General features: G+C 42.4%; 1 protein-coding gene across 2 annotated transcripts in view; it reads right to left on the minus strand.

The window, feature by feature from the left end:
* Positions 1–24,734, minus strand: part of KIFAP3 (kinesin associated protein 3) — a 176,076-nt gene that overhangs the window by 110,753 nt on the left and 40,589 nt on the right. For both annotated transcript variants that reach the window (XM_073644085.1, XM_073644084.1), the window contains exons 7-8: positions 18,754–18,878; positions 11,212–11,310 (exon numbers count right to left, since the gene is read on the minus strand). In XM_073644085.1, coding sequence (XP_073500186.1) covers positions 11,212–11,310; positions 18,754–18,878 — 224 coding nt within the window. The remainder of the gene's footprint in view (positions 1–11,211; positions 11,311–18,753; positions 18,879–24,734) is intronic.

A 24,734-nucleotide genomic window follows, 5' to 3' on the forward strand; every position in this document is an offset into this window, starting at 1 on the left:
AAAAAATCAAAACGCCAGAATTAAGTTATTTGATCGCCGCAACATTCCAATACAATGCAACAACAGGCGATCAAAAGATCGTATCTACCCCAAAATGGTATCAATAAAAATGACAGCTTGGCAAGCAAAAAATAAGCCCTTGCACAGCCCCAGATTTCGAAAAATGGAGATGCTATGCTTCTCGGAAAATGGCTCCATTTTTTTTTTTTTTTTTTTTCAAATTTGGGATTTTTTTTTCCATTACTTAAATAAAAAGGAACCTATACATGTTTGCTATTGACTGACCTGGGGAATTTTACTGGCAGGTCAGTTTCATCATTTAGTGAACATAATAATAAATAAATTGTGGAACTGAACTTTTTTTGCAATTTCACTGCACTTTGAATTTTTCACCCATTTCCCAGTACACAATATGGTAAAACCAATGGTGTCATTCAAAAGCACAACTCGTCCCACAAAAAATAAGCCCTCATATGACCATATTGACCGAAAAATGAAAAAGTTATGGCTCTGGGAAGACAGGGAGCAAAAAACGAAAATGCAAAAACTGAAAAACCCAAGGTCGTTAAGGGGTTAAAATCTGAAACTCTGGACTCCGACTGACCATTTTTTCTGGTGGTCCCTCTCTTTTAAGTGATAAACAACAGAGCAGTCTACTGCACTTGTGTGTCCATCTTACAAGACAGACACCACCAGAAAAAAAAAATCAAACAAATTCCAAATTTGAAGATTTTGGATTCCGTTTGCCTCATTAGAATCAACAGAAAGTTCCATCTAAACGCCCTTTTTTGTGGCACCAAGATGGAAACCCCCACTGGAGGCAGCAAACAAGACACGATAGTGGTCTGCAACAAGCCATAATCATGTTTTTTTAATTTCATACTTTGGCCAAATATTTATTTCCTTTTTGGGGGGAAAGATGGGGCTTTAAAGTAACATGATGACAGAACCAATAGCCTCATTTTTTCCATCCTTTCAAATTTTTATGGAGGGGAAAATGGGAAAAAAAAGTAAAATAATGCATATCTATTTCCCTTTAATAAATTGCTCAGCCCAACAAATTCTGATAAATTGCTAATCATCAGTTACTGTCAAAAAATATTTCTCTAATGCTCCCAAGTACAGCAATACCAAATATAACAGTTATGTACAATTAGTGACCGAATCTTCATGATTTGGGCTCTGCAAGCCGCTATTTTTTATGTAAAATGAAACAACAGAGATACAACTGAAGTGAAGACTTTCAGTTTTGAACAAAAATATCTTGCGAAACGTTTAGGAATTACAACCGTTTTTTTACAAAGCCTCCTCATTTCAAGGGCTCAAAAGTAATTGGACAAATTAACTTTACAAAGTATTAAAAATGAACATTTTATTTATGGTAGAGAATCCTTTGCAGATTATGACAGCCTTAAGGTGGAGTTCACACGATGCGTATTTAATGCGTTTTTGCAGTTGCGGAAACGCATGAAAAACGCATGGTAGAAGGGAAGCAATGTTCCCCAATTGAAATCCGCATGTGCTGTGCCCATGATGCGTAAACGCTGCGGTCAAAAATCCGCAGCATGTCAATTAATTTTGCGGAAACGCTGCTTTTTTGGCGCCATTGACTTGCATTAGACCGCATGGAATCCGCATCACTGTATATGTTGATGCGCTTTTCATGCGGTCTAATGTGCGGATGGTACCCGGGTGTGGATGAGAGGACTCTCATCCAGACCCAGGTATCATTAAAAAAAAAAAGAATAAAATAAAAAATATATATATTCTCACCTTCTGACGGCCCGCGCAGCGCTCCTGCTTGGTTCGCGGCACTTCGGGGTTGAATGAAGAAGGACCTTCGCTGACGTCAGAGTCATGTGACGGGTCACGTGACGCTGACGTCGGAAGGTCCTAAAGTCTTCATTGCCGGCAGCCGGGACCGAGCAAAGCAGGACACCGGGGGCCATCAGAGGGTAAAGTATATATTTATTTTTTATTTTTTGACATTCACACACTATATAAATCCATGCCGGTTGCATGGATTTATATAGTGTAAAGTTGACAAGCACTTTCCAAGTGATGCTAAAATCGCTTGGGAAGCGCTTGTCAACCCGCATGCGGAAATGAAAGTGAAGAACGCTTCATTTCCGCATGTCCCTGGCAGGAAACCGCATGTACAATCCGCATGCGTTTTTTCTTGCCAGAGAGATGCAGAAACGCTCAGGAAAAAATCCTGAGCATTTCTGCATCGTGTGCACATACCCTAAGTCTGGAAGTCATGGACATCACCAAACACTGGGTTTCCTCCCTTGTGATGCTTTCCCAGGCCTTTACTGCAGCTGATTTCAATTGTTGCTTGTTTGTGGGTCTTTCTACTTTAAGTTTTGACTTAAGCATGTGAAATGCTGCTCGATGGGGTGGAGATCTGGTGATGAATATTCAACTTCTTTTCCTTAAACTCCTGGGTTGCTTTTGTGATATGTTTTTGGGACATTGTCCATCTGTGCTGTGAAGCTCCGTCCAATCAACCTTGCTGCATTTGGTTGAATCTGAGCAGAAAGTATAGCCCTATACACTTCAGAATTCATCTGGCTGCTTCTGTCTTCAGTCACATTATCAATAAACACTAGTGACCCAGCACCATTGGAAGCCATACAAGCCACAAAAACTGTTCAAGGAATCAGCGTAGGGTATTAGACTATTTACAAATTGCCGTAAGGCAAAAAAAAACTAACTAAAGATTCCTACATATTAAAATGTAACTTTTGTTTGTACTATTAATGTAGGGTTAGTATACATACTAAAAACACATCACTTTCTGATGGTCATTTTTACTGGAAACCTTTTCCTTAAGTCCTGAAGGTAATATAATATTCCCTGTTTAATGCTGAGTATTCAGACTGTAAATATAGACCTAGGTGTACAGGGAATGAGGAAATGGTTGCTAGCAATAAAGTGTTGATACTATGCAATGATAAATTACAAAAGGTCCTGATCATTTAGGTAACAATTCTGCCTAGTGGTGAATTTGGATAGAATAGTGGGGGAAATTCGAGCAAGAGGAGCTATATAGTGTGTAAGGTGGCTAATGGACACATAACTGATGGGAGGTATGTATCACAGACGGCAGGTCTCTGTGATGTAACCCGGAGTGTTTCTCTAATGCACACACGCACTAAGAGGACTAATTGGTGCACCTGGGAGCCGGGTTACAGGTAGTTTAGAGAGATGGGCGGGTCTAGCTACCCACATAACTCACCTCTGGGTGTGGTTAACAGCCTATACAATGGAGGCTGTTGTTTGTCACATGGTCTGTGTTTGGAGGGAGAAGGCCTCCTATGTTTTCTCTTCAGACTGAGCTGTGTGCTGGATGCTTACCAGCCTGTGTGACCACAGGTCCGGTTTACCAGAGACTTTGCTTAAAGGACTGTTTCCTCTGCTTTTGCCTGGACTAAAGGCTGTTTGTTTGCATTTTGCTTTTGACGGTTTATGAAGCCAATAAAGCGTTATGGACATTTAAAGGAACATGTCTCCTGTTAGCCTCTCATTGCACAATCCCTACAAGTGATATACTAGCAAAACAGCTATCCACAGCAATATTAGCAGAGTGTGAAGTGGAACTCTATAATTACAGTGATGGCTAATATGCCATACACCTGTATACAGTACAGACCAAAAGTTTGGACACACCTTCTCATTTAAAGAATTTTCTGTATTTTCATGACTATGAAAATTGTACATTCACACTGAGGCATCAAAACTACGAATTAACACATATGGAATTATATACTTAACAAAAAAGTGTGAAACAACTGAAAATATGTCTTATATTCTAGGTTCTTCAAAGTAGCCACCTTTTGCTTTGATGACTGCTTTGCACGCTCTTGGCATTCTCTTGATGAGCTTCAAGAGGTAGTCACCAGAAATGGTTTTCACTTCACAGGTGTGCCCTGTCAGGTTTAATATGTGGGATTTCTTGCCTTATAAATGGGGTTGGGACCATCAGTTGTGTTGTGCAGAAGTCTGGTGGTTACACAGCTGATAGTTCTACTGAATAGACTGTTAGCTGCTTTTTTCTTGCCATAATACAAAGTCTAATTAAAGAAAAACGAGTGGCCATCATTACTTTAAGAAATGAAGGTCAGTCAGTGCGAAAAATTGGGAAAACTTTGAAAGTATCCCCAAGGGCAGTTGCAAAAACCATCAAGCGCTACAAAGAAACTGGCTCACATGAGGACCACCCCAGGAAAGGAAGACCAAGAGTCACCTCTGCTTCTGAGGATAAGTTTATCCGAGTCACCAGCCTCAGAAATCGCAGGTTAACAGCAGCTTAGATTAGAGACCAGATCAATGCCACACAGAGTTCTAGCAGCAGACACATCTCTACAACAACTGTTAAGAGGAGACTTTATGCAGCAGGCCTTCATGGTAAAATAGCTGCTAGGAAACCACTGCTAAGGACCGGCAACAAGCAGAAGAGACTTGTTTGGGCTAAAGAACACAAGGAATGGACATTAGACCAGTGGAAATCTGTGCTTTGGTCTGATGAGTCCAAATTTGAGATCTTTGGTTCCAACCACCGTGTCTTTGTGCGACGCAGCAAAGGTGAACGGATGGACTCTACATGCCTGGTTCCCACCGTGAAGTATGGAGGAGGAGGTGTGATGGTGTGGGGGTGCTTTGCTGGTGACACTGTTGGGGATTTATTCAAAATTGAAGGCATACTGAACCAGCATGGCTACCACAGCATCTGGCAGCAGCATGCTATTCCATCCGGTTTGCGTTTAGTTGGACCATCACTTATTTTTCAACAGGACAATGACCCCAAACACACCTCCAGGCTGTATAAGGGCTATTTGACCAAGAAGGAGAGTGATGGGGTGCTATGCCAAATGACCTGGCCTCCACAGTCATCAGACCTGAACCCAATCAAGATGGTTTGGGGTGAGCTGGACCGCAGAGTGAAGGCAAAAGGGCCAACAAGTGCTAAGCATCTCTGGGAACGCCTTCAAGATTGTTAGAAGACCATTTCCGGTGACTACCTCTTGAAGCTCATCAAGAGAATGCCAAGAGTGTGCAAAGCAGTCATCAAAGCAAAAGGTGGCTACTTTGAAGAACCTAGAATATAAGACATATTTTCAGTTGTTTCACACTTTTTTGCTAAGTATATAATTCCACATGTGTTAATTCATAGTTTTGATGCCTTCAGTGTGAATGTACAATTTTCATAGTCATGAAAATACAGAAAAATCTTTAAATGAGAAGGTGTGTCCAAACTTTTGGTCTGTACTGTACATCAGCTGACATGTGCCCAGTTCAGCGTGGGCTCAGCGCCGGAGTCCCCGCTGAACTGGCCTTCCCGACGTGGTGCATACTGTTACTGACCACATCGGAAAGAGGTTAATGTACTGAGAATTACTTGGGCAGCCTTGAATTGAATGATGTGTGCTTTATATAATACAAATAAAACAATATAAGAAATACACTATCATCCAATTAACCTTACCCCCTAAGAACAAGTTACCCCACCTCATTCCCAGTACACCTAGGCTGGGTGCCCCATTTGAGATTGGTCCCTTATATTTACAGTCTGAATACTCAGCATTAAACAGGGAATATTCTATTACCAGTAGCACCTAAGGAAAAGGTTTCCAGTAAAATTGACCACCAGAAACTGATGTGTTTTTACTATATACACTAACCCTATATTCATAGTACAAATAAAAGTTACATTTTAATACACTGCTCAAAAAAATAAAGGGAACACTAAAATACCACATCCTGGTCATCACTGAATGAAATATTCCTGTTGCAAATCTTTATTCATTACATAGTGGAATGCGTTGAGAACAATAAAACATAAAAATGATCAGTGTAAATCAAAATTAATATCCCATGGAAGTCAGGATTAGGAATGATACTCAAAATCAAAGTGAATAAATCAAATTACTGGCTTATCCAACTCCAGTGGAAATGCCTCAAGACAAGGAAATGATGCTCAGTGTGTGGACTCCACGTGCCTGTATGGCCTCCCTACAATGCCTGGGTATGCTCCTGATGAGGTAGCAGATGTTCTCCTGAGGGATCTCCCTCCAGACCTGGGTTAAAGCATCAGCCAACTCCTGGATAGTCTGTGGTGCAACGTGGCATTGGTAGATGGAATGAGACGATGTCCCAGCTGTGCTCGATTGGATTCAGATCTGGCGAACGGGCAGGCCAGTCCAAAGCATCAATGCCTTCATCATGCAGGAACTGCTGACACTTCATCCACATGAGGTGTAGAACTGTCATGCATCAGAAGGAACCCAGGACCCACTGCATCTTCATATGGTCTCAAAATGAGTCTGAGGATCTCATCTCGGTACCTAATGGCAGTCAGAGTACCTCTGGCTAGCACATGGAGGGCTGTGCGGCCATCCAAAGAAATGCCTCCCCACAGAATTACTGACCCACTGCCAAAAAGGTCATGCTGGAGGATGTTGCAGGCAGAATAACGTTCTCCACGGTGTCTCCAGACTCTGCAGGTCTGTCACATGTGCTCAGTGTGAACCTGCTCTCATCCGTGAAGAGCACATGGCACCAATGTCGAATCTGCCAATCTTGGTATTCTCTGGCAAATGCCAATCGCCTTGCACGGTGTTAGGGTGTAATCTCAACACCCACTTGTGGATGTCGGTCCCTCATACCACCCTCATGGAGTCTGTTTCTGACAGTTTGGGCAGACACACGGATATTACTGGCCTCCTGGATGTCAACTTTCAGGGCTCTGGCACTGATCATCATGTTCCTCCTTGCACAAAGGAGGAGGTAGCGGTTCTGCTGCTGGCTTGTTGCCCTCCTACGGCCCCCTTAACGTCTCCTGGTATCTGCTCCATGCTCTGGACACTGCTGAAAGACACAGCTACCCTTCTTGCCACAGCAAGCATTGATGTGCAATCCTGGATGAGCTGACCCACCTGAGCAACTTTTGTGGGTTGTACTGTAGACATCGCCTCATACTACTGTACCTCTAGGGGTGAGAACAATGACAAGATGCAAAAGTGATCAAAACAACAGCCAAAAAGGATGAGAACAGAGAAATGGTCTGTGGTCACCACCTGCAAAACCAGTCCTTTGTAGGGGTTGTCTTGCTAATTGCCTATGATTTCTTCCAGTTGTCTGTTCCATTTGCACAAGAGCAGGAGAAATGGATTCACAATCAGTGTTGCTTCATAACTGGATAGGTTGATTTCACAGAGGTGTGATTGACTTGAAGTTACATTGTGTTGTTTAAGTGTTTGTTTTATTTTTTTGAGCAGTGTATATAGGAATCTTTAGTTAGGGTCTTTTCTGCCTTACAGCAATTTGTAAAAAATGGAAACGTGTATGCCCATGCCCTTACACTGCCTCCATCATATTTTACAGAGGATGTGGTGTGCTTTGGATCAGGGTTGTGGAGTCTGAGTCGTGGAGTCGGAGCCCATTTTGGTGGAGTCGGAATGAAATGGACCAACTGTGACTCCTAAAATATATAATAAATTGGGAACAGTAGTTCAATGCAGTTTGTGGGGAATATTTTTTCATAAAAATTTGGGAAAGTTATGAAATGTCCAATAAATGTCTGTCCTATTCCTAATCTAAGGGTCTAGACTTTTAGCTCAGATGAATCTGTGCTACAGTAAATTTATCACTTAAACATGAGCCATGTATGAAGGAGTCGGAGTGGTGGAGTTGGAGTTAGAGTTGGAGTCATGGAAATTGAGGAGTCGGAGGTTTGGCTTACCGACTCCACAGCCCTGCTTTGGATCATGAGCGGTTCCAAGCCTTCTCCATACTTTCTTCTTCCCTTCATTCTGGTGCAGATTATCTTAGTTTAATCAGTCCAAAGAATGTTTTTCCAGAATGGGGTAGGCTTCTTTAGATTAACGCTTTGCCACTTGTGGTGAACCATCTGTAATTGTGCTCATGAAGTTTTCTCTTTATAGTAAACTTAGATACTGAAACATCTACTGCCTGGACAGTGTTCTTCATTTGGATGGATGCTGTGAAGGTACTTTGCATTTTCTTCACCGTGGAAAGGATTCTGCTATCATCCACCACTGTTGTCAGCCTAATGATTGTCTATTTCTCTTCCATTGAGGGCTCCTTTCAATACATGTTGCGGGTTCACAGCAACAGCTTCCAAATGCAAATACCACCCACATCTGGAATCAACTCCAGACTTTTTAATTGCTTAACTGATGATAGATTAACAAGGGAATAGCCCATGCAGCCCATAAGAGCTTTTGAGATAAATCGGTGTCCATTTTGGTGGAGTCAGAGTCAGTATAAAATGGACCAACTCCAACTCCTAAAATATATAATAAATTGGGTACAGTAGTTCAATGTAGTTTGTGGGGAATATTTTTTTCATAACAATTTGGGAAAGTTATGAAATGTCCTATAAAGGTCTGTCCTATTCCTGATCTAAGGGTCTAAACTTTTAGCTGAGATGAATCTGTGCTACAGTATATTTATCACTTAAACATGAGCCATGTATGAGGGAGTCGGAGTCGTGGAGTCGGAGTTGGTGTCATGGAAACTGAGGAGTCGGAGGTTTGGTTAACCGACTCCACAGACCTGTCGGAGGGTCACAATCCTGGTTTTCACCAAACGTCTCCATGGGACCAGACATCCGGATTGTCCCAACCTGACGTCTCAGAACATATTCATGGGACCAGGTGACCGGAGGGTCACAATCCTGGTTTCCCCAAAAGTCTTGATAGGGTCAGTGATGGTCAATCTCCGGTAAGCAATATTAATGTGTTCCCAAATGGTCTGATGTTTCCACGTAATCTTGCAATGATCAATCAAGAGCCTTGAGCGATTTTTTTTTGTGTGCCATTGTGCATTCATCCCAAATAATAAGTTTGAATTTCTGTAACACTTTTCCCATGCCGGATGCTTTGGAAATGTTGCACATGAGAGTTACAATGAATTGCATTGTTCAATGGCAATTTCAAAGCAGAATGAGCAATTCTTCCACCTGGTAGCAATGTTACAGCTATTCCGGACGACGCCAGAGCTAAGGCTATGTCACTTTGGGATCGAATTGCTGCCAGAATCAATCTAATTAGCAATGTTTTACCAGTTCCACCTGGAGCATCTAAGAAGAAGATTTCTCCAACTCCATTAGTGATAGTCTGCATTATTTGATGGTAAATGCCTTTTTGCTCAAGCGTTAGCTTAGTAATATTTGATTGCACATACAACAAAAAATCACTTGTGTTGTAATTTTGTTCACAACGCAATTCTACATCAAACGAAGCAGCAGCAGATCGATCCGGTGATGGCATTCCCAATTGATTGAGAACTGTTTGCGATATTTAAGCACAAATCTTCAATCATTATCAACGCTTCGTTGTAGATTTCTGCTGTAAAATCCATGTTCATATTTGAATTTTCCTTGCGTATTTGACGGAAAATATCTTCAGTCATGTGCGATTTATATTTCTCCCATAACTGTGTTGAAGATGAAGGAGAGCAGGCGGTCAATCTGATTGCAAACAATGCACGAATTTGATTTGGATGAGACGTGTTGCACGCGTCATTAATGCATACAATCCCAGTGTCGGTCGTTCTCCAATAAATTCAGAGGTTGACATTTACTGCGGTAAGTGGCATGTGTAACGCCGTTTACAATTCTCAATTGCTGGAAAGATGTTGGACCGACCACATTTACCAACAGCATGTGAAGAAAGAAGCATTCATCTTGGATTAGGATGCACGATGTACAGTCTACCTATCGTAGTTTCTTTGAATATGCCAGGTTGTCCGTCGACTCGCTCTCCTCGTTTGCGTTGTTCAAATGATTTTGTACTCGCATTCCATGTGTAAAACGTAGGCACTTCCGAATACAGTAGTGTTTTCACAAACGTGTCATTTTGACATAACGTGAGGAACGCAGTTAAAGTTGTAGCCGGTGGATTCAGGGCTATTTGTTGCACATTTGTGAAATACACGCATTGTCCATTTTCTAGATGTACTGCTAAGTGAACAACAGCTGGACTTCGTTCATGTATGGGAAATGAAAGAATTAGCCATACAGCTTCATTGCTGCTTATGTACAGTATCTTCCATCCTGATACTGTGAGATTTCATCGATATGTATGACCGCATTCCTATCACTTCTTTCTGGTTGCACGCGAAAAAAACTGCCATGTCGCTACCTTTAGTCACGTACTTACAAATGTATTTGATTGCTTTAACGGAGTTAAAGTATTCCACGTTTATGTGCGCTTTGATGGCAAAGGCGAATATGGAACAACCCACTGGTTATCTACTGCGATGTCACCGTTTCGCATTTGTATGGTTGCTAATTTACCGCCATCTTCTGCTGATTGTCTTCTGCATAAAGGATATCCATCGTTTCCTGTAACTGTGTAAGATACTAATGCTCGAGGATATCGCTTAGAGCATTTTCCATCTATCATGCATGGTGAATTTGGATTCAGTGTACCGCAAGGTCCATGTATCATATTCTTCGTCACAACTTCATACAAATCCTTATCGACGTCAGCATCGGGTATTTCAGCGCATATTACATTGTTGATTTCGTTTGAAGTGATTTTGTTAAAAAGGCAGATTAGTATATGTGCGTGTGGCGATCCTGTCTTTTGCCATTCTACTAAGTACATCCAGCAGTGCACAGACCCACAGCTGGTATATAAAAACATAGTAGGTATATAAAAACATGCGTGTATTCAAATGCAACGTTGTGTCAGAATTTCAAAGCAAACGGTGAAGAATTTTCGGAGATTTAAGATTTTGAACAAACGAACATTTACATTTTTATTTTTATAGAAGATATATATATAGAAGATATATCCAACTCTATGAGACTACTTTATAAATAAAAACAAAAAGTAACTGAATGTATCTCTACAAAATGGCGGCTGAGGAGTATTTGTCCAGCCTATTTATACCGAAGCTGACTGGCCATTCATGTGATGGCAAATACTCCGCTGAGCTAAACTGAATGTGATTGGTCGGCCCGGACGGCAGCTCCTTCCTTCAGACATATTTTATGTGGGCTGTATATACCATCTATACACGGCCTCTTCAAAGTAAAAGTTAATGAAAATGTCTGATACAAATACACTAAGAGAGGTAAAATACATTATTGACCTGAAAGGTTAAAAGGGAATATATCAAACTAATGCTGATTGAACCTTTAATAAGGTTTCACAGGTAAAGTGCAGCTGTACATACCCCTGAGAAGTTGTTCCTGCTTGACAAGAAGTCCCTGGTATTTTTTATAGGTTTTCTCATATTCTTTTTTTAAGGATGGAGTTTCTGGATCATCATCAAGTATTCAAATTAGTTAAGAAATATAACATATAAAAGAGAACCTGTCACCAAGAAAATGCAGTCCAATCTGCAGACAAAATGTTACAGAGCAGGGGGAGTGGAGAAGATTGATACATGGTTTTGTGAGAATAGATTCAGTATAACTTGTGTTTTAATCATTTAATCCTCTGCTCATTCTGGGATTTTCGGTCCAGTGGGCAGTCCTATCAGTGGCTGACAGCCTGCCCGGTCAGTGGCTGACAGCCTGCCCGGTCGGTGGCTGGCAGCCTGCCCCGTCGGTGGCTGGCAGCCTGCCCCGTCGGTGGCTGGCAGCCTGCCCCGTCGGTGGCTGGCAGCCTGCCCCGTCGGTGGCTGGCAGCCTGCCCCGTCGGTGGCTGGCAGCCTGCCCGGTCGGTGGCTGGCAGCCTGCCCGGTCGGTGGCTGACAGCCTGCCCGGTCGGTGGCTGACAGCCTGCCCGGTCGGTGGCTGACAGCCTGCCCGGTCGGTGGCTAACAGCCTGCCCCGTCGGTGGCTGACAGCCTGCCCCGTCGGTGGCTAACAGCCTGCCCCGTCGGTGGCTGACAGCCTGCCGACTTGAAAAACAGAGAAGTTAAATGATTCTGAATCTTTTCTCACAAAACTGTATAAAGCCCACTGGGCAGATCAGGTGGGCATTATAAGCTTAATGAATATATAGCAATAGTAGAAAGGTGATTTGAGAACAAATGAAGCCATTTTGTGCAGTAGTTTGCACACAACTTCATGAGGCTGCAAAGCCTCAAGAAAACACCACCTAACAAAAACAGACCTACTTGAAAGGGACTGTGGATTTTTTCCAAAGTTGCATAGAGGTAAGATTTTAGGCTTTTTTGACACCTCAGCCAGCATGTTGGTGTCAGAGGCACTTGATTCATTAAGAGGGGCATGCCTCTTAATGAACCAGGGCCATTTTAAAGGTGCCTTTATTAGGGTTGAGCGAGTATGTTCTGTCCGAGTATGCTCGGGCCGAGCTCCAAGTATTTATAGCTGCTCGGTGATATGGTTGAATCGCTCCCGTGTGCATGATTTGCAACTGTTTGACAGTTTTATTACATGTGAGGAATGTGTAAGAAATAGACATTCCTCCCATGTAATAAAGCTGTCAAACAGTCGCAAATCATGCACACGGGAGCGATTCAACCATATCACCGAGCAGCTATAAATACTCGGAGCTCGGCCCGAGCGTACTCGGCGAAAGCGTTAATAGAACATACTCACTCAACACTAGCCTTTATGTGATTCGCCAGAAATCTTACTCTAGTCATGGACTGTAGTAAGATTTATAGCGTAAAGCACGCCCACAGCTAGTCAAGAATTAGACAAGCGGGTGTCACCACTTTGCCATTTGGGCAAAGTAGATTGAAACCAGTATGAAAATTTTGTGATTTTTTTTTAAAGTGCCATTTGCCAGTTTTCTGGTATAAAGGCTTTCATGAATCAGGGGCCAAAGTCTTGATTATATGTTTATTATCTGCACTGGAAAGTTTCCAACACACAAGGCTATCATTCATCAAACGGAGGCCAAGAGTCTGGCCATTATATTCAGAGTTCTACCTTATGGCAATATTCCATGCAGAGGCAAAATAATAAACCATGTGCTATTTTTCTTAACAATGGAAGATAGAAATTTAATGGATGCCATTGTCATTTGAAAATGTGGATGTCCGAGGTTTTTCTTGGGAAAAGCTCCTGAAACAAACCTTGTTTGCACAGTACAAAAGCAAAATTGAAGACATAATCAAAAGCTAAATTCTTACCAAAAAAAAATTAGAAATCTTGGAATTTCCACACAGATCAATACTAGAATCAGATCTTCTGTAGTTTTCAGCAGCCTCATGGACATAAACAGCGATATCCTGGTTCTGACTCACTGACTTCTTTAAATGTATTTCTTAGGCATGCTCTCTCTAGGCAAAGGTCATTGAAAAAGAGAGAGTATAGGTCACCACCCTCTACACTGTGTAATCTACTCTAATGTAGATACGTTATCTTTCATTGCAACCCTACCTGCGACCGGGCCCGGCAAATGCCCAAAGGGTGAGAGCTGGGGCCCGCCAACGCCAGCAAATATGGACGCATATACAGTTGAAGTATATTTCGGCACGCGGGTCTGAGTACAATACACGCTGCCGGCCAATTAGAAGCTGGCTTCACAAGAGGAAAAACGTGGCGCGGGAACGGTATTTATTTAAAAAAAATATGGGGTGCATTGTACTACTATTGATGACAATGGGGGTGCATTATACTACTATGGATGACAATAGGATGCATTATATTGCTATGGATGACAATAGGGTGCATTACACTTTATAAGATGACTATGGGGGTGCATTATATTTTATAGGAAGACTATGGGGTGTATTATACTACTATGGATGACTATGGTGGTGCATTATACCTGGGCTGTGCAGTCGGAGTCGGTGTCCAATTTGGTGGAGTCGAAATTGGTATAAAATGGACAGACTCCAACTCCTAAAATATATAATAAATTGGGTACAGTAGTTCAATGCAGTTTGTGGAATATTTTTTTCATAAGAATTTGGGAAAGTTATGAAATGACCCAGAAATGTCTGTCCTATTCCTGATCTAAGGGTCTAGACTTTTAGCTGAGATGAATCTGTGCTACAGTTAAGTGATAAATTAAACATGAGCCATGTATGAGAGCGTCGGAGTCGATGTCATGGAAATTGAGGAGTCAAAGTTGGAGTCAGAGGTTTGGCTTACTGACTCCATAGCCCTGCATTATACTACTATGGATGACTATGGGGGTGCATTACACTACTATGGATAACTATGGGGGTGCATTATACTTTATAGGATGACTGGGGTGTATTATACTACTAAATATGACCATGGGGGTGCATTATACTACTACGGATGACTATGGGGTTGCATTATACTACTATATATGACTATGGGGGTGCATTATACTACTGTATATGACTATGGGCTGTGCATTATACTTCATGGAGGACTATGGGCTGTGTATTATACTACATGGATGACTATGAGCTGTGCATTATACTAAATGGAGCACTATGGTGGGTGCATTATACTTCTCCTATGGAGCTCCATGATTTCTATGTACGCCCCTGGTAAGTATAATAGTTTATTTTCTTCTATACATTAAAGAACAGCGGCAGAATGGGGTACGTATATGCCAGGATGGGGATCTATATAACGGGATAAGGGACATATAGCAGAATGGGCGATATATACAGTACAGACCAAAAGTTTGGACACACCTTCTCATTTACAGATTTTTCTGTATTTTCTTGACTATGAGAATTGTACATTCACACTGAAGGCATCAAAACTATGAATTAACACATGTGGAATTATATACATAACAAAAAAGTGTGAAACAACTGAAAATAGGTCTTATATTCTAGGTTCATCAAAGTAGACACCTTTTGCTTTGATGACTGCTTTGCACACTCTTGGCATTCTCTTGATGAGCTTCAAGAGGTAGTCACCGGAAATGGTCTTCCAACAATCTTGAAGGAGTTCCCAGAGATGCTTAGCACTTGTTGGCCCTTTTGCCTTCACTCTGCGGTTCAGCTCACCCCAAACCATCTCGATTGGGTTCAGGTCTGGTGACTGTGGAGGCTAGGTCATCTGGCGTAGCACCCCATCACTCTCCCTTTTGGTCAAATAGCCCTTACACAGCCTGGAGGTGTGTTTGGGGTCATTGTCCTGTTGAAAAATAAATGATGGTCCAACTAAACGCAAACCGGATGGAATAGCATGCCGCTGCAAGATGCTGTGGTAGCCATGCTGGTTCAGTATGCCTTCAATTTTGAATAAATCCCCAATAGTGTCACCAGTAAAGCACCCCCACACCATCACACCTCCTCCTCCATGCTTCACGGTGGGAACCAGGCATGTAGAGTCCATACGTTCACCTTTTCTGCGTCGCACAAAGACACGGTGGTTGGAACCAAAGATCTCAAATTTGGACTCATCAGACAAAAGCACAGATTTCCACTGGTCTAATGTCCATTCCTTGTGTTTTTTAGTCCAAACAAGTCTCTTCTGCTTGTTGCCTGTCCTAGCAGCTATTTTACCATGAAGGCCTGCTGCATAAAGTCTTCTCTTAACAGTTGTTGTAGAGATGTGTCTGCTGCTAGAACTCTGTGTGGCATTGACCTGGTCTCTAATCTGAGCTGCTGTTATCCTGCGATTTCTGAGGCTGGTGACTCGGATAAACTTATCCTCAGAAGCAGAGGTGACTCTTGGTCTTCCTTTCCTGGGGCGGTCCTCATGTTAGCCAGTTTATTTGTAGCGCTTGATGGTTTTTGCAACTGCACTTGAGGACACTTTCAAAGTTTTCCCAACTTTTCGCACTGACTGACCTTCATTTCTTAAAGTAATGATGGCCACTCCTTTTTCTTTACTTAGAATTTATATTATGGCAAGAAAAAAGCAGCTAACAGTCTATTCAGTAGGACTATCAGCTGTGTATCCACCTGACTTCTGCACAACACAACTGATGGTCCCAACCCCATTTATAAGGCAAGAAATCCCACTTATTAAACCTGACAGGGCACACCTGTGAAGTGAAAACCATTTCCGGTGACTACCTCTTGAAGCTCATCAAGAGAATGCCAAGAGTGTGCAAAGCAGTCATCAATGAAGAAGGTGGCTACTTTGAAGAACCTAGAATATAAGACATATTTTCAGTTATTTCACACTTTTTTGTTAAGTATATAATTCCACATGTGTTTATTCATAGTTTTGATGCCTTCAGTGTGAATGTACAATTTTCATAGTCATGAAAATACAGAAAAAAACTTTAAATGAGAAGGTGTGTCCAAACTTTTGGTCCGTACTATATATATATATATATATACATACAGTACAGACCAAAAGTTTGGACACACCTTCTCATTTAAAGATTTTTTTTTGTATTTTCATGACTTTGAAAATTGAACATTCACACTGAAAGCATCAAAACTATGAATTAACACATATGGAATTATATACTTAACAAAAAAGTGTGAAATAACTGAAAATATGTCTTATATTCTAGGTTCTTCAAAGTAGCCACCTTCTTCATTGATGACTGCTTTGGACACTCTTGGCATTCTCTTGATGAGCTTCAAGAGGTAGTCACCGGAAATGGTTTTCACTTCACAGGTGTGCCCTGTCAGGTTTAATAAGTGGGATTTCTTGCCTTATAAATGGGGTTGGGACCATCAGTTGTGTTGTGCATAAGTCTGGTTGATACACAGCTGATAGTCCTACTGAATAGACTGTTAGAATTTGCATTATGGCAAGAAAAAAGCAGCTAAGTAAAAAAAAAAACGAGTGGCCATCATTACTTTAAGAAATGAAGGTCAGTCAGTGCGAAAAATTGGGAAAACTTTGAAAGTGTCCCCAAGTGCAGTTGCAAAAACCATCAAGCGCTACAAAGAAACTGGCTCACATGAGGACCGCCCCAGGAAAGGAAGACCAAGAGACACCTCTGCTTCTGAGGATAAGTTTATCCGAGTCACCAGTCTCAGAAATCGCAGGTTAACAGCAGCTCAGATTAGAGACCAGGTCAATGCCACACAGAGTTCTAGCAGCAGACACATCTCTACAACAACTGTTAAGAGGAGACTTTGTGCAGCAGGCCTTCATGGTAAAATAGCTGCTAGGAAACCACTGCTAAGGACATTCAGCATGCAGAAGAGACTTGTTTGGGCTAAAGAACACAAGGAATGGACATTAGACCAGTGGAAATCTGTGCTTTGGTCTGATGAGTCCAAATTTGAGATCTTTTGGTTCCAACCACCGTGTCTTTGTGCGACGCAGAAAAGGTGAACGGATGGACTCTACATGCCTGGTTCCCACCGTGAAGCATGGAGGAGGAGGTGTGATGGTGTGGGGGTGCTTTGCTGGTGACACTGTTGGGGATTTATTCAAAATTGAAGGCATACTGAACCAGCATGGCCTCCACAGCATCTTGCAGCGGCATGCTATTCCATCCGGTTTGCGTTTAGTTGGACCATCATTTATTTTTCAACAGGACAATGACCCCAGACACACCTCCAGGCTGTGTAAGGGCTATTTGACCAAGAGGGAGAGTGATGGGGTGCTACGCCAGATGACCTGGCCTCCACAGTCACCAGACCTGAACCCAATCGAGATGGTTTGGGGTGAGCTGGACCGCAGAGTGAAGGCAAAAGGGCCAACAAGTGCTAAGCATCTCTGGGAACTCCTTCAAGATTGTTGGAAGACCATTTCCGGTGACTACCTCTTGAAGCTCATCAAGAGAATGGCAAGAGTGTGCAAAGCAGTCATCAAAGCAAAAGGTGGCTACTTTGAAGAACCTAGAATATAAGACATATTTTCAGTTGTTTCACACTTTTTTGTTAAGTATATAATTCCACATGTGTTAATTCATAGTTTTGATGCCTTCAGTGTGAATGTACAATTTTCAAAGTCATGAAAATACAGAAAAATCTTTAAATGAGAAGGTGTGTCCAAACTTTTGGTCTGTACTGTGTATATATATATATACAATTTATTCAGGATGAGGGGGGTGACCCTAGTCCAAATCTTGCACCACTGCCTGTGATAATAATGAGACTGCTCAAAAGTCAGCTGATTTTTTTTTCAATATATAATTGTGGTATGAAAAAAAACACTTAACATAAAAACGTGATTTAAGTAAACGGCCAACTTCTAATGACACGCTTAATTTAAGTCCTGAGGAGGTGAAATGTGCGGACTGCACTGCTAAACAGAACCCGTCAGTACGATTTTGTAATGCAAAGTAAAGACACTGCTATAATGGTGCTTTAATAGTGGTTACAGTAATACCTTTGGAGAAGAAATCTGCTTTGTTGTTCTTCTGTAATAAGCATTTGAAGCTTTCTACTAATCAGGTCTTCTCCTCAGTAAGTGATTCCCGGCCGCTCCGCCTACCTCCGGTCTGCAATTCCCGGCCCCTCTGCCTACCTCTGGTCTGCTATTCAGGGCCCCTCCGCCTGCCTCCGGTCTGCGATTCCCGGCCCCTCCGCCTGCCTTTGGTCTGTGATTCGCGGCCCCTCCACCTGCCTCCGCTTTGTGAATGACAGGTCACTACTGAAATTTCAAACAGAGGAGGCAGGTCATTCACAGACAGGAGGCAGAGGAGCCGGGAATCACAGACAGGGCAGAGAAGACCCAATGCACAGTCCAGCCCCTGTGCACCGAAATCTAATCAGAAGAAAACTTCAAATGGAGATTAAAGAAGAACCACAAAGTGGGTTTCTTCACCAAAGATATCAATGTAATCAGTATTACAGCGCCATGACAGCCATGTTTTTACAGTACATTACACCACTGTCCTGACAGGTTCTCTTTAAGAAACACGGAAATAGGATGCAAAACTACAAAACAAGGAACAAAGTATTCATAGCTCAGTAGACATCCTATATATTTTCAAAGGATATTAGCCTTCTTCTTCTTGGCCAATTCTTCTTGCCATAGTTCATGGCGCTTTAACTCATGGTCAATAATGTTCATGCAAAGTGCTCCAATTTTATAATGAGTTATTAACCCATGAAATTGAGAAAAACTGTGGAAAAAGAGCAAAAAAAAAAAAAAGTTTTAATAAAAGATACTGACACCCATATCTGGTAAGTAGGCTACAACACTGGGACCTCCACTGATCCTGAGAACAGTGGTCTGCAGAGTCCCTTCTGAATGGCAAGGAGGTCCAGTATGCGTATCTTTGCACTATTTGTTATCTATGGGCAGCTGGAGATTGCATAGTGCAGTACTCAACCTCCGCAAAGATGCAAAGTTACACTTGACTGGTCATCAGCTAGTGCTTTATACCATCAGCAAGGTCTCGTATGGCTTTTGTTGGTTCACTTTGAATGTTCGTACAGTTTAAGATCTAATCATTACGGCTCCTAAAACACTAAGAAAAAAAAAAGTGTTCATGCCATGTGTCTCCACCAAGCCAATTTTTTTTTTTTGATGTTTTATACATGTGTTTATTCTGACTTTAAAAATGGCTGTGTGGAAGCCGCTTACGGGTGGTTTCATATTCATCGTATTTTTTTTTTAAAATGCCACTGCAGTTCTTTGCTTCAGTAATTTACACCCAAGTCTGAAGTGGATTCAGAAGGAATAGAACGTAGATTTTGTACCCACATATTACCATCAAATACAGTCTGCATACCAAACACAAATCAGGGCTATAAAATCATAGAGGTCTTCTCTCCTCCAATGTGGTGTACATGATACAATGTACAAGGTGCCCTGGAGGTGTCTATATTGGAGAAACTATGCAAAAACCATAAATCAGAATGAATTTACACAGACACACAATCAGGAATGAACTAGACAAGCCTGTGGGAAAACATTTCTCTGGCCCGGGACACTGTATGACAGATCTAAAAGTTTTAATACTAAAAGGCCATTTCAAGGACGAGAGAGAAAAATTTGGGAATTCAAACTGATAAGAATGTTCAATTCATTGACAATACTAGTCAATCTAACACCTGGATTTATGACTCACTACATGGACATAATTCACACCTTCACCAGAAGGTCTCCAGATGGTTAAACATTCCCACAGCCTCTCCATTTGCAAAAAATAAAAACAACCCTCATTTGATTTCCTTGGCTTCTATCATTAGGAGGCATCACGCCTTACACTTCATGAACAAATGTCCTGCTGTAATATCTCTTAAATGCTGTGCCTTCTTCATTTGTCTTATTAATTCATTTGTAATCTAGCCCAAAGAAGGAGCCTCTGTGCTCTGAAAGCTTGCATATATATAATTTTTTTCTGGTTAGCCAATAAAGTTTTCACTCTGAGAATACTTTTTTCATTTTTAGGAATAAAACTATCCCTATAGACTTGAATGAGCTGAGGAAAATTCACAGATAAAAAAAAAACACATGTACAGTGGCATGTAAAAGTTTGTGCACCCCTTGTCAAAATTACTGTTATTGTGAACAGTTAAGCAAGTTGAAGATGCAATGATCTTTAAAAGGTCTAACGTTAAAGATGACACATTTCCTTTGTATTTTAGGCAAAAAAAAAATGGGCTGATGCAATATATATATATTAGTACAAACCAAAAGTTTGGACACACCTTCTCATTTAAAGATTTTTCTGTATTTTCATGACTATGAAAATTGTACCTTCACACTGAAGGCATCAAAACTATGAATTACCACATGTGGAATTATATACTTAACAAAAAAGTGTGAAACAACTGAAAATAGGTCTTATATTCTAGGTTCTTCAAAGTAGCCACCTTTTGCTTTGATGACTGCTTTGCACACTCTTGGCATTCTCTTGATGAGCTACAAGAGGTAGTCACCGGAAATGGTCTTCCAACAATCTTGAAGGAGTTCCCAGAGATGCTTAGAACTTGTTGGCCCTTTTGCCTTCACTCTGCGGTCCAGCTCACCCCAAACCATCTCGATTGGGTTCAGGTCTGGTGACTGTGGAGGCCAGGTCATCTGGCGTAGCACCCCATCACTCTCCTTCTTGGTCAAATAGCCCTTACACAGCCTGGAGGTGTGTTTGGGGTCATTGTCCTGTTGAACAATAAATTGATGGTCCAACTAAACGCAAACCGGATGGAATAGCATGCCGCTGCAAGATGCTGTGGTAGCCATGCTGGGACAGTATGCCTTCAATTTTGAATAAATCCCCAACAGTGTCACCAGCAAAGCACCCCCACACCATCACACCTCCTCCTCCATGCTTCACGGTGGGAACCAGGCATGTAGAGTCCATCCGTTCACCTTTTCTGCATCGCACAAAGACACGGTGGTTGGAACCAAAAGATCTCAAATTTGGACTCATCAGACCAAAGCACAGATTTCCACTGGTCTAATGTCCATTCCTTGTGTTCTTTAGCCCAAACAAGTCTCTTCTGCTTGTTGCCTGTCCTTAGCAGTGGTTTCCTAGCAGCTATTTTACCATGAAGGCCTGCTGCACAAAGTCTCCCTTTAACAGTTGTTGTAGAGATGTGTCTGCTGCTAGAACTCTGTGTGGCATTGACCTGGTCCCTAATCTGAGCTGTTGTTAACCTGCGATTTCTGAGGCTGGTGACTCGGATAAGCTTATCCTCAGAAGCAAAGGTGACTCTTGGTCTTCCTTTTCTGGGGCGGTCCTCATGTGAGCCAGTTTCTTTGTAGCGCTTGATGGTTTTTGCAACTGCACTTGGGGACACTTTCAAAGTTCTCCCAATTTTTCGCACTGACTGACCTTCATTTCTTAAAGTAATGATGGCCACTCGTTTTTCTTTACTTAGCTGCTTTTTTCTTGCCATAGAATTTGTATTAACAGTCTATTCAGTAGGACTATCAGCTGTGTATCCACCTGACTTCTGCACAACACAACTGATGGTCCCAACCTCATTTATAAGGCAAGAAATCCCACTTATTAAACCTGACAGGGCACACCTGTGAAGTGAAAACCATTTCCGGTGACTACCTCTTGGAGCTCATCAAGAGAATGCCAAGAGCGTGCAAAGCAGCCATCAAAGCAAAAGGTGGCTACTTTGAAGAACCTAGAATATAAGACATATTTTCAGTTGTTTCACACTTTTTTGTTAAGTATATAATTCCACATGTGGTAATTCATAGTTTTGATGCCTTCAGTATGAATGTACAATTTTCATAGTCATGAAAATACAGAAAAATCTTTAAATGAGAATGTGTGTCCAAACTTTTGGTCTGTACGGTATATCAAAAAGGCAGCACTCCAAATAATTTTTTAGAAAAAAATGGACTTTATTGAGCCCAAAAAGCAACGTTTCGGTTCAACGTTTCAAGGCTTGAAAAAGGTTCTGTGAACCGAAAAGTTGCTCTTTGGGCTCAATATATATATAGTGGTGGACTGGCTCACTTGGCTGCTCACAGAGGTAGACACAGGAATGTTTCTTCTGCTGGTTTATTTAACATACGGCATAAGCCAGTTCAGGGTTCAACAAAATAAATATGGCCTTTCTGGAAAAATAACATATAACACAGTCCATATAGTTGTGGGGATTCGCCTGCTCAGGAACCACAATAGCGTTCAGTTCAGTTTTACATAAACAAAGTTCTCGCCTCCAGAGAAATCGAACACCGAATGACTCAGAACAGGGCCGGCTCCAGGTTTTCGTGGGCCCCGGGCGAAAGTGTGTCAGTGGGTCCCTTTAACACATACCGCGATTCATGATGCACAGATAAGGCAGAGAAATATAGGTTTACAACACAGGGCCCAGCCTGCTCTGTCATCTTTCACATATGTAGACATGCACACACACAACACAGATATGCACATACACACAGAGTACACAGACATGCGCGCACATACACAGAATACGCAGACATGTACACACACACTGTACACATTAGAAATATTTTTAATATGGGTATTGGGGAAGCTGGAAACAAGAATCGCTCACCTAACCACGGCCTGTGGCTGTGCAGGGCCGCCGATGCATGTTTGATGGCCGTCAAGCTGTCACTTCCACAGACATGGCCCTGGACCATCAGGGGGGAGTGGGGGCACTCGCCGCCGGGCCCCGGTCGGCTCCCCCAGCGGCTGTGCAGGGTCGCTGGCACTGTTTGATGAGCATCACTTTACCTGACATGACAGTGCGTGCAGTGCACTGTGTCTACTAGCAATAACACGGCAGGGGCGACACACAACCAAAATTAAAGGTGCAGTGCCGACCCGGGAGTGTCATTACTAGCAGACACAGCAGCACAGTGCACTGATCGTGACCATGTCTGGTAAAGTGACGCCCATCAAACAGCGCCAGTGGCCCTGCCCAGCTGCTGGGGAAGCGGCCCAGGCCCCGATGGCGAGTGGGCTCCCTAATGGTCCAGGGCCCCGGCATTTGCCCGGGCGCGCCAGGTGCTGACGCCGGACCTGACTCAGAAGACTGACTATTTACATCCTAAACCACACCGTGGGGTGCAGATATGGTGGACAGCCTTCCAGGCACATGTTAGCTGTCCACAAAAAAACTAGTTCTTATACATGGCTGATTAACCCCTCTCAGAGCTTAGCATGCTGGAGCATTTCCCTAGGTTCATATCACAACCTCAGTGATACATATCTCCCATCCAGTGACTGTTGTCACAATATACACACATACCGACACACACACACAGGCCTGATTCATCATTGCCTTTGTGTTTGCTTTTTGTCTAGTTTTAGCTTTTTCTTTTACTGCACCCAATTCATTATTATTGTATTTGCGCCTTTATTATCTATTTTATATATGTGCTCGCCTGTGGGGTTTTTCTTGCTTTGTAGGTGGAGTCAAGCACTTCCAGATATTTTTGCAAGATTCATCAATTGCCAAAATTTAGGTGCAATTTTTGTGACTTTTGGTGCCATAAGTCTCAAAAACAGTTTAAGACAGAAAGAAAGCCCATTTTTTTTAACTTTGCGCCAAATTAGTATACATGTGTACATTTCATGAATTTTGGCATCAAAACAGCAACTAGTAAGACAAGACAAAAAGGAAAATTACTTAAAAAAAAACCCTCAGAAATTATGAATTGTGGCCTATATATGTGTATTCAGCAAAGTCATCTCCCAGTCTATCCTTTTATAAACAGGGAGACGGACATGCATTGCGGTATGTATACAGTGATTATGTCCCCACAGTGCCAACAACACAGTATAATGCGGACAAATCATGATGCCACTAAAGTGCTCCCCCAAGTTCATAATCCACATAGTTCCCCCCACACACTATCATGGCCGGTCAGTATGATACCCCCAGTCAGTATGATACCACCACAGAATATAACGGCCTCTACAACACCAAGTATGGAGCCCCAACAATGCCCAAATCAGTATGGGGCCCTCAGAACTGACCGCACGGTATGTCCCCACAGCCCCCCACTCTGTATAATAACCCCCACAGCACCCCACTCATTAAGATGTCCCCACAGTCCCCCACTCAGAATGAGGACTTCCACCGTCCTCCACTCTGTAGCGGGGCCCCTACCATCCTTCACTTAGCATGGGTGCCCCCAACGACCCACACTCAGTATGATGGCCCCCACAACTTAAAAAAATAAATAAACAACAGCCAGAGTCTGTGCAGTGTGAGTAGTATTGAGGCTTCTGCAAAGTGGGCGCAATGTAGTGACGTCATCACACCCGCATTGCACAGAATCTCAGACTCACGGCAGCAGAGCGGCCCGAATGATGGATCAGGGAGTCACTGGCTCAGTGATCCACCATTCCATTCAATGGTATCTGCATCCTGGGGATGAGGATACTGCTTACATTGTGATGATGGGGGAGGGAGGGCCAGGTGCCCAGTGGCAATGGGGGCCCCAACTCACGAGCCCCATAGCGGTCGTGTACTCTGCCGCTATGGGCAGTATACCAGTTAGCTGCAATGTTGCCTGAACACTGTTAGGCTAAGTGCCCACGATGCAGAAATGC

Source organism: Phyllobates terribilis, unplaced genomic scaffold (assembly GCF_046119375.1).
Source record: "Phyllobates terribilis strain yellow unplaced genomic scaffold, ASM4611937v1 Scaffold_8__6_contigs__length_399053987, whole genome shotgun sequence".
NCBI lineage: Eukaryota > Metazoa > Chordata > Amphibia > Anura > Dendrobatidae > Phyllobates > Phyllobates terribilis.